The sequence below is a fragment of the Phaenicophaeus curvirostris genome, chromosome 25 (assembly GCF_032191515.1).
Source record: "Phaenicophaeus curvirostris isolate KB17595 chromosome 25, BPBGC_Pcur_1.0, whole genome shotgun sequence".
Classification (NCBI taxonomy): Eukaryota; Metazoa; Chordata; class Aves; order Cuculiformes; family Cuculidae; genus Phaenicophaeus; species Phaenicophaeus curvirostris.
This window is the reverse complement of record NC_091416.1, coordinates 7,768,124-7,777,775: the sequence shown is the minus strand read 5'-3', so window position 1 is coordinate 7,777,775 and position 9,652 is coordinate 7,768,124. Positions and strand designations below refer to the sequence as shown.

Below are 9,652 nucleotides of genomic sequence, written 5' to 3'. Positions count from 1 at the left end.
GGGGGGTCCCCCAGGAACCTCCCCACCGCACCCCTGGAGCTCCAGGCCAGCTCTGCGCCGGGGCAGCATTGTCCTCGCACGGTGGCCACCAGCCCAGGCGTGCCACGAGAAACACCTCTTGTATTGACCGCGGCGCTGCGATACAGCGCGGAGAGGCCCTTCCCGGGGGGGTCTCCATCCCACCGGTGCCCCCCCAACCCTGTCCCACGCAACAGGACCCCCCCCCAACCCCCCCGAAACGGACTCTATAAGTATGGACACCGAACACCAAGAAGGAAGGGGAGGATTCGGGTGGGAGAGGGTGGTGGGAAGCGGAGGCGAGCGGCTTGGGGGGCGCGGGGTGCGTGGTTGGGCTGGGGACGACTCCCCGGAGCTCGGCGTGTCCTCGGCGCCGTTGTGCTTAGCCGTGTCTCGGGTGGAGATGGGGGGATGATCAGCACGTCCCCCACCCCGCAGCCCCGCTTTGAGCGGGCTGGATCCAGCCTCTTCCCACCGCCGCTCGTGGCGGGTGTGACTGTCCTAGCACGAAGCCACGGCGCCCGCGCGGAGGGTCCTGAGCGTCCCCGGAGGGGCTCAAACGTGCGTCTGCATCCGCCTCTGCAGGGGCCGGCTGGGGTCTGAGTTTTGGGAAGAAGACTGGGAATGATGAGAGGAGGAGGCGGAGGCCTTGCTGGCCTTGTCGAACTGCACGTAGCCATCCTGCTTGCCGCTGCTGCTGATGCTGCTGTCGCACTGGGTGTCGAGGAAAGAGCTGCTGTCGCTCATGGAGCCGCGCTGGAACTCGCGCTCGCACAGCTCGATGGAGCTGCTGCCCATGCCCAACACGAAGCGCTGGCTGTAGTCGTAGAGGCGGCTCTGCCCGCTCAAGGTGCTGTAGATGTTGGTGAAGGACATGCCGGTGGGCACCCGCTGCTTGCTGGTGGGACGCAGGTCCGCCGGGCAGCCCGACAGCGAGATGGTGGGAGTGGAGTGGTGCTCCTTGAAGGTGTTGACGCTGTAGTAGCCGTTGGTGGGGTCCTGGGGAGTGGGATAGGGCGGGCGGGTTGGTAGTTGCACCCGTGATGTGCTAGAGGACACCCTCAAACACCAATCCCCTCTTGCCCACAGCATCAGAGCAGCCTCTTGTGCCGCCAACACCTCTCGTGCCACCGATGCATCCCGCTCAGCTCAGCCCCCTCCAAATCGGGGTGCTCCTCGCACCCCACTGTCCTGGCACTGAAGGTTGCTGGGATCAGAAAACAGCGCTGGGGGTAGCAGAGCATCCCTCCCTGTGCAGGGAGAGCCCTCTGGGAAGGGCCAGCCTTGATGGCACCCGGGACAGAAAGCCTGGAAGAAGCGATGCTGGGTGAGCCGCCCCACTGCAGGCTTGGGGATGGGTGCCCAGCACCCCAAGGTGCAGCCCCTCTTGCAGAAGCAACCTGGGGGCCTTTGATCCACGTCTACACGTGCGGCTGGGGATGGAGAGGGAGGACACATCCCCAGGGTCTGGCTCACCTTCAGGTTTTGAAACTCCTTTTCTTCCTCCTTGAGCACCTCGAGCTGCTTCAACACCGAGTCCTGCTGAAACTCCCCTCGGTCCATCTGGGAAAGGATGCAGGCAGGTGTCAGCGGCTGCAGCCCAGCCGCCTCCCTCCCTGGGACCCCATGGTGCAGGGGCTGAGCCCCACGGCACCGAGAAGGTGCCACCCAGGAGCTGGATTAAAGGATGTGCCCAGGGACACCCAGCGGGGCGGTGTCAGAGCTGGGCAGCCACCCAGTTCCCTTGGTTGCAAGTTGGGTTTTGCCCTCTGCTTAGGGCTGAAACGGCTGCGCTAGCGCAGAAAGTGAATTATTTACATCTACTGTGATGGGGCTGCCAGAACCAACACTCCCCCAAAATTAATCTCTCTCTTTCATTTTCCTGTTTTTCCTTTCTTTTCATCCTTTCCTTCTAAGCTGGATTTGGCCACCACCATCTCAAAGTCACCGCTAGGGTCTGCTGTAATAAATGTGAAAACCTTAATTTTATTCCACCCTCACCCCTCAGCAATGGCTCTTCTAAAAAGATTTGAGTCCTGGAGGCTTTCCCCACCATGGCCCTGCCGGGATCGGAGCTGCCCGGTGGCTCAGGAAGGGCTGGATCTGCTCAGTTTGATTTGATTTGAGTCCAGTTTTGCTCCTGCTGCTTGTCCGTGGACCCCGGGGATGGACACTGCTGCCCCGACGTGCAGCTTTTCCCCATCTCCACCTCATTAGTTTCCCTTGGAAGGCTCACCACGATCAGGAGGAGCGAGGTATGCATTAATTAGTCCATGGCTTTAATTACCATTCCTTCTGTGAGGTGGGATTGTGCAGGAACGGAATAATTATCAAGCAACTTCTCAGCTACCTGTTTAATCTCCCATCTCGATCCCGGCGCTGGGAGCACAGTTGCCCTGATCACAGCCCCAAATCAACCTGAAAAGCACCTTTTGTTGCCCAACTCCATTTTTTTTTTTTAAATGGAAAGTGGTTGTGGAAATTCACCCTGCAGCACTTTCTGTTCAGCTCCTGAAAGTCTTTGATATGGCTATTAAAGGCAATAAATTAAAGTACCTGAGTTTTCCCAGGGAAAAAAAAGCCTCTAATAGGCATTGATTTAGCAGGGTAAATACAAGTGTCATGAGAAGTAAATTCAGGGCAGCTGAAATGGTATGTGCAGGGGCTTAGTTTTGTTTTGTTTTTGCTTTGCCAGCCCTAGCAGCTCCCTAAATCCCCTACAGCATCGCTGCAAGGGGTACGGGGTGAGGATGCGGCTATATAAAATCTGTTGAAAGGGTTCCATGCGTCCTAGGTCAGAAAGAAAGGGAGAAACCCCTACTGCTCCTTGGACTTGGCTAGTTTTCAGCACAGGTGACCCAGGCAGTCAGGGCCAGATCAAGGAATCATGGAATGGTTTGGTTTGGAAGGGCCCATCCAGTTCCACCCCCTGCCATGGGCAGGGACACCTCCCGCTGGACCAGGGCCTCCAAGCCCCATCCAACCTGGCCTTGAACACCTCCAGGGATGGGAAAGCCAGGACTTCTTCTGGACAACCTGGGCCAGGGCCTCCCCACCCTCACAGCAAAACATTTCTTCCTAAGATCTCACCTGAATCTCCCCTCTTTCAGCTCAAAATCATTCCCCTCGTTCTCTCCCTGCCTTCCCTGATCCAGAGCCCCGCACCAGCTTTCCTGGAGACCCTTTCAGCGCTGGAAGCAAAGGTCTCCCTGGAGCCTTCTTTTCTCCATACTGAGCAACCCCTACTCTCTCAGCCTGTTCTCGTACAGGAGGTGCTCCAGCCCTTGGATCATCTCCGTGTTCTCCTCTGGACTCTCCAGCAGCTCCATGTCCTTCCTGTGCTCAGGTCTCCAGAGCTGGACACACGGCTGCAGGTGGGGTCTCACCAGTCCAGAGCAGAGGAAAGGGGCCAAATCAGAGCAGGCAAGAAGCCCTCCCTGGAATTCATGTTGGGCTTGATGGGGTACCTTGTGCCCATTTATGTTGCCTCTTGCAGTGATGATGGGTGGTCCAGGCACTGGGAGGCCCTTTCAGCCGCGTGGTGCTTTCACCCTCCCGTGATGCTGGCAGGTGCTGGGCTGGGGGCTGCAGGAAAGCCCCGTGCTGTCAGAGGGCACCGAGCCCCTCTGCTTGCCAGGAGCACAGCTCACACCACTGCTCTTTCCAATTTCCAGTTCCCGAATCACTTTGTTTCTAGTCCCTGCATCACTTTGTTTCTAGTTCCTGCATCACTGCGTTTCCAGTTTCCAATTCCTGCATCACTTCATTTCCAGTTCCCACATCCTCTGTTTCCAGTTTCCAATTCTCACCTCAATTTGTTTCCACATTACTCCATTTCCAATGTCCCACTCCTGTATCACTTTGTTTCCAGTTCCCACATCCTCCGTTTCCAGTTTTCAATTCCTGCATCACTTCCTTTCCAGTTTCCACATCCTCTATTTCCAATTTCCAGTTCCCACATCACTTCATTTCCAGTTCCCACATCCTCTATTTCCAGTTTCCAATTCCCACATCACTTCATTTCCACATTACTCCGTTTCCAGTTTCCAATTCCTGCATCCCTTCCTTTCCAGTTTCCACATCCTACATCTCCAATTTCCAGTTCCCACATCACTTCATTTCCAGTTTCCACATTGCTTTGCTTCTAGTTTCCAATTTCTGCATCACTTTGTTTCCAGTTCCCGCATCACTTCGTTTCCAGTTCCCGCGTTACAGCCCATCACTAATGCAACCTTTATTAAAGCTTGCATGGGTGGCTCAGCCCACATGTGATTAATTAGCAGGCAGCGAGGCACTCGTTAGCTTGCCTTCCTCTCTTTGCCATCGCTGGGTGAAGAGGAGCGAGCTCACGGAAGTTAACTGTTACCACTATTAGTAGGGATGACGAGCGCAGAGGCAGTAGGGGAGAGGGGAGTGCATGAAAAAGAGACCAGAAAGGTCCAAGCGCGCTGCCACGTGCCTGAGGAACCTGGCATGGACATGGGATGCTCCAGCATAGAATCATAGAATCACAGAATCATAGAATCACTAGATTGGATCATAGAATCACCCACTGGATCATCAAGTCCAACCATTCCTATCACACAGAGGCGGCTTTCCAGAGCTGTGGTTTTCTCCAGAAGGGACACAACCTTGTGTGCTTTGATCCTTGCTGCCATGCATGGGGCTGGTGATGAAGCTGCCTGTTAGAGCCGTGTGCCCACTGCTCCCTCTCCTGCCAGCACCGCCAAATCCAAGGGCACATCCTGATTCTGGGAACATCATGCCAGGACTTAATCCTGCTGGTCAGTGCCAGGCACCAGCAGCCCTTGCAATCCCGGCGCACGCTGCCATTGAGCATCATGGTTGAGGTGTAAAGTCATCCCTCTTCCCCGTGGCCATGCCTCGCTGGTTTCTCATGGATCAACATGGCTAAGGGATGCAATGAACTGCACCCTGCCTCAGTTTCCCCTGCTGCAAAAGGCAGTGGCAGGCTTTGCTGTGGTGGCTCCTACCATTCAGGCAGCGCATCCCTGCGGAGCAAAGTGATGTCTCAAGGCAAGGAAAAGGTGCTTAAATTATGAAAAGGGTGGCCAGCTCCAGCGCTGTGCCTCCTAACCCCTGCCTGCTAGAGGACTCCTTCATTTCACACCGCCAAATGAAGCCGATTGCAGCTGGGATGTTGAAGCCGACAGACCGGATATTAAATTCTTCGCTTTAATTAGTGGAGACAACGTGGGTTTTAAAACGCTGCTCCCTCCGGAGTTGCTGGCCGGGTCCCTGTGCATCCATCCAGACCTGGCAGGCTCAAGGGCGAGCCCCTCGCTCCAAGAAGGTGCTTCCTGCCTCCCGCTCGCCGTGTTTAATTATAATACTTCCCGCATGGTGGCTAATTGGATACCACTCAGCAGCATTGTGAAACTGGGATGGGTCAGCCCCTTCCAGGGGTGAGGAACGTTGGTTCATAAATCCCTGAGCCAGCATCTTGCAGCTCCCCACAGGGATCAGCTGCCAATGAGGAAACAAGCACACAAGTTAAAAAGCCCCGCTGGGATTTCCCTGCCAGCCGAAGGTCTATCTGCCTCCAAATGCCGGCTCCTGCCTTGGCCAGGAGCTCCCACTGAGTCCCTGTGCTGCCCATCCCAATGCGCCAGTGAAGCTGCATCACCTCATCCCACCTCGCAGCAAAACCCGGTGGCGGTGGAGCCTGCCGTATGCCCTGGCATCCTCCTCGCATCATTCTTCCCCTCTTGGGAACTCGGTGTGGCAGCCACCAGCTCCTCCGTGCTGGCACAGCGCCTGGCTGGATGCACACCAGCACCGATTCCACCTAAAGGCATCACCTGCCTCGAGACAGCTCAGTCCTGGGCGATGCTCATGTTAGATGTCCAGCCCTTGTGGTGGCCCAGCTCTGGAATCACCCTGTGAAGTGTGAGTTGTGAGCTGTAAATGTTTTCATGGTGATTTTTTTTTTAATATGTGGTGGGTCTTCTTCTCCCTGGAAGCGTGGGCATGCTGGCCTGGTGCTGAGCCCAAATTGGTACCCTGCCTCATCCTCTGCATCTCCTCTGGGTGCTGGAGCGGCTGGGTAAGAGGGATGTGTCCTGAGCCTCTCAGGCCGGGTTGGATGTCGTGGGGGTAATCCAGCTCTGATCCCGACCTTGCAGAGGGCAAAGAGAAACAAACCTGTATCTGCTTACTCAGAGGTGCTGATACTTCTCAGAGCAGCAGAGGCTCTGGCCACGGGGCACTTGGAACAGTGCTCGGTGAGAAAGGCTGAGAAAATGATGGGCTATTTTGACTGTTCCACCTCTCTACTCCCCTCTTGTGAGAACTCGCTCAGAGTCCTGTGTCCAGTTCTGGAATCCCCAACATAAGAAGGAGATGGAACTGTGGTAATGAGTTCAGAGGAGGGAAAGAGGATCATCCAAGGGCTGGAGCACCTCTGCTATGAGGACCGGCTGAGAGAGTTGGGTTTGTCCATCCTGGAGAAGAGAAGGCTCTGGGGAGACTTTAGAGCAGCTTCCAGTCCTGAAAGGGGCTCCAGGAAAGCTGGGAAGGGGCTCTTGATCAGAGTGTGCAGGGATAGGACAAGGGGGAACAGCTTTAAATCGGAAGGGGGAAGATTTAGATGAGACATCAGGAAGAAATTCTTCAAAAAGAGGCTGAGGAGGCGTCCCAGGTTGCCCAGAGAAGACCTGGAGGTGTTGAAGGCCAGGTTGGGTGGAACTTGGAGCAAACTGATCCAGTGGGAAGTGGCAGGGAGGTGGAACTGGGTGGGCTTTGAGGTCTCTTCCAACCCAAACCATAATTCTATGAAATGTGAAGCCAAGGTGGTATCTGGGTCCACTCAGCCACAATGGATCTCTTTGACTTGGGACGCCCTTGCGTGCTAGCCACCTTGAGACTGTGTCTTTTTAGGTTGCTCCTGGCAGTATGGGTGGCCCCTCTGGGATCACCAGCCCCATTTCACAGATGGAGAAACTGAGGCACAGAGCCCAATATCTGCCAGGAATAAAACCCAGTCACACAGCCGCGGTATCAGAGAAGGTTGTGTCACGTTGGAGGTGATGATGCTCTTCGGTCCCCTAATCACAGACCAGCTTAGCCGAGTTGCCGTGTTGCACCATTGCCGTAGAGGGGGGCTTATTTTTCCCAGGATCAGACCCTGTAAAAGGCTCTTTTGCCTCCAGCCACTGCTGCTGTTTGCTTTCTGGCCCCTGTGGGCTGGCAGCATTCCCCCTGCCCGTAGGCAGTGCCTGGCAGGGCAGCAACCAGAGGGAGGGGACGGCGCTGAGACAATGTGAACATATGCAAATCAGACAGCATGACGTGTATCCTAAGGTGTTAATGAATCTAGAGATGCATGAATAATTAGTTGTGAAAAGCACGGAGAGCTGCGGAGGTCACAGATGGCTGGAGAATAACAAAAGCAGTTGCATTTAGCGGGGGAAAGGAGAGGCATGCTGGCACAAAATGCACCAGCGAGGGAGCAGCGCCGCGTGGAACGGAGGAGCAGACCTCCCGGCTGTGGATCTTCACTCCTGAAGCTTGGCAGGAGCAGGCTGGGTTGTGCTGGACCTCAGGTTGATGGCCAAGGGTCCGGGATGGGGAGGGAAAAGGCTGATGCGAAGTGGCAGAAGGGAGATGTTTGCAAGCGTGGTTTGCGTTTCATTAACATCTGCATTAATGATCTCTCCGCGCTAGCACGCAGCATGTTAATGGGATTCACAGTTGATATTAAACTGCAAGGTGTTATGAACATTGTGGAGGGCAAGGAGATTGTTTCAAAGGACATCGTCGAGGTTAAGCCCCGTCTGGAAGTATCACAAGAAGCTTAGGGAAGGCAAAGGAAGGAGAGCTGAGGGAATCGCGCTGGTACGAGAAGGAGAGAGAGCAGCAAAGTCCTGGGGTGAAGGTAGGGAGCATGCAAGGGGTGCTGTGCGCTGCCTCCCTGCTCCTGCTGCAGGGAGCTCATTAGCAAGGGTGATTTTTTTGAACTTGGTCCATCATTTCATTGACAAACTCGGAGCCTCTGATTAGAAATCTGTTCAGCGTCCACAGCCTGGGGCTCCAATGGCCAGTGGATGCTCACACCGGCTGTTGGAAAGAGGGAGGGGGGGGATGAGGGGAAGCAGGGGTCCCCAGGGACTCTGGGGAGAGAAGAACTCAAGAAAGATCTGCTGGGAATGCTCTTGGCAAGGGCAGAAGAGGATGGGGAGACACTGCTCCATGCAGGGGAAAAGACTTTAATGCCTTCTCCCTGCCAGGTACGTCCCAACCAGTGCCAAATCTTCCCAGCATCAGAATCAATCAGATAGTCCATAGTGACCATTTCTCCCAACCTCTTGGACAACTTTGATCCAATGCTGTTATTTCCAGCAAAAAAATGGATGTGTCTCCAGGAAAAGCACCTGGATTTGGTAAGAGAGGAGCAGAATCACCTCCTCCCGGTCCAGCAGCCAGGCTGCTGCACTCTGTGACATTGTGTCCAGAAGTGCTCACCTTTGCCTACCCTGTTCGCACTTAAACAGCCCTTTTATACCATGCTGTAGCCAAGCCATCTCTCAGAAGCCTTGCTGATAAGCTGAACCACACGAGCTCTGTAAACCTCTCCCCATAAGGTATTTTTTTCCTGCCTATCGAAAAAATGTCTTTTTTTTTTTTTTTTCCCTGCACCAATTCCACCCTGCCAGCATCCTTGCTGAACACAGCAGAGCCTGCGCTTCTCCAGCACAGCCTCAGCCAGGGCACACCTTGATGTGAAAGCACCTTCTGGCTCTGGCTACCAATCTAGGCAAGCCCTCACGACGTCCTGCATGCTCAGATCCTCTGTCTGGCTGCCCACAACTGTCCTCTTGCTCATGTACTTGTCTGTGGTAAATGATGCTCATGTCTGCTCTGCTGCGGCTTCGTGTGCACTGCCAGTTTGGTGAAGCCGTGAGCAGCGTCTGGGCTGATCTCAGCCTCTGCTCCGGGAGCTGGATCTGCGCTTGGTGCTGTTGATCCCTGTCGTTACAGATGGTGGCACAGGGTCCTGTGGAGAGGAAGCTCTTCATTCCCCTTCATCTCGGCAGATTGCTCCAAACCCAAGCGCCAGCCTCCTCTGCCTTTCTCACAGCATTCTGCTTCGGAAACTGTCACCTCTGGCCTGGACAGGCGCACACTCTCCTGGGTGGAAAACTGGTTGGCTGGAGGGCCCAGGGAGTGGTGGGAAATGGTGTGAAATCCAGCTGGAGGCCAGTGACAAGTGGTGTCCCCAGGGCTCAGTGCTGGGTCCAGCCCTGTTCAGTGTCTTTATCAATGACCTGGATGAAGGCATCGAGTGCACCCTGAGCAAGTTTGCGGACGACCCTAAGCTGGGTGGAAGCTGGATCTGCTGGAGGGTCGGGAGGCTCCAAAGAGATCTGAACAGGCTGGATCCGTGGGCTGAGACCAACGGGATGAGGTTTAACAAGGCCAAATGCCGGGTCCTGCACTTGGGGCACAACAACCCTGAGCAGCTCCAGACTAGGAGAAGTCTGGCTGGAAATTGCCTGGAGGAGAAGGACCTGGGGGTGTTGGTTGACAGCGACTGAACATGAGCCAGCAGGAGCCCAGGTGGCCAAGAAGGCCAATGGAATCTTGGCTTGGATCAGAAACGGCGTGACCAGCA

General features: G+C 55.2%; 1 protein-coding gene across 3 annotated transcripts in view; it reads right to left on the bottom strand.

Moving 5' to 3' along the window:
* Positions 1 to 531: 531 nt before the first annotated feature.
* The window catches only part of KIRREL3 (kirre like nephrin family adhesion molecule 3), a 424,782-nt gene continuing 415,661 nt past the window's right edge, over positions 532 to 9,652 (bottom strand). For all 3 annotated transcript variants that reach the window (XM_069876505.1, XM_069876503.1, XM_069876504.1), the window contains 2 exons: positions 1,495 to 1,581; positions 532 to 1,017 (listed from right to left, as the gene is read on the bottom strand). In XM_069876505.1, the coding sequence (XP_069732606.1) occupies positions 574 to 1,017; positions 1,495 to 1,581 (531 nt within the window). In that variant the 3' untranslated portion in view covers positions 532 to 573. The remainder of the gene's footprint in view (positions 1,018 to 1,494; positions 1,582 to 9,652) is intronic.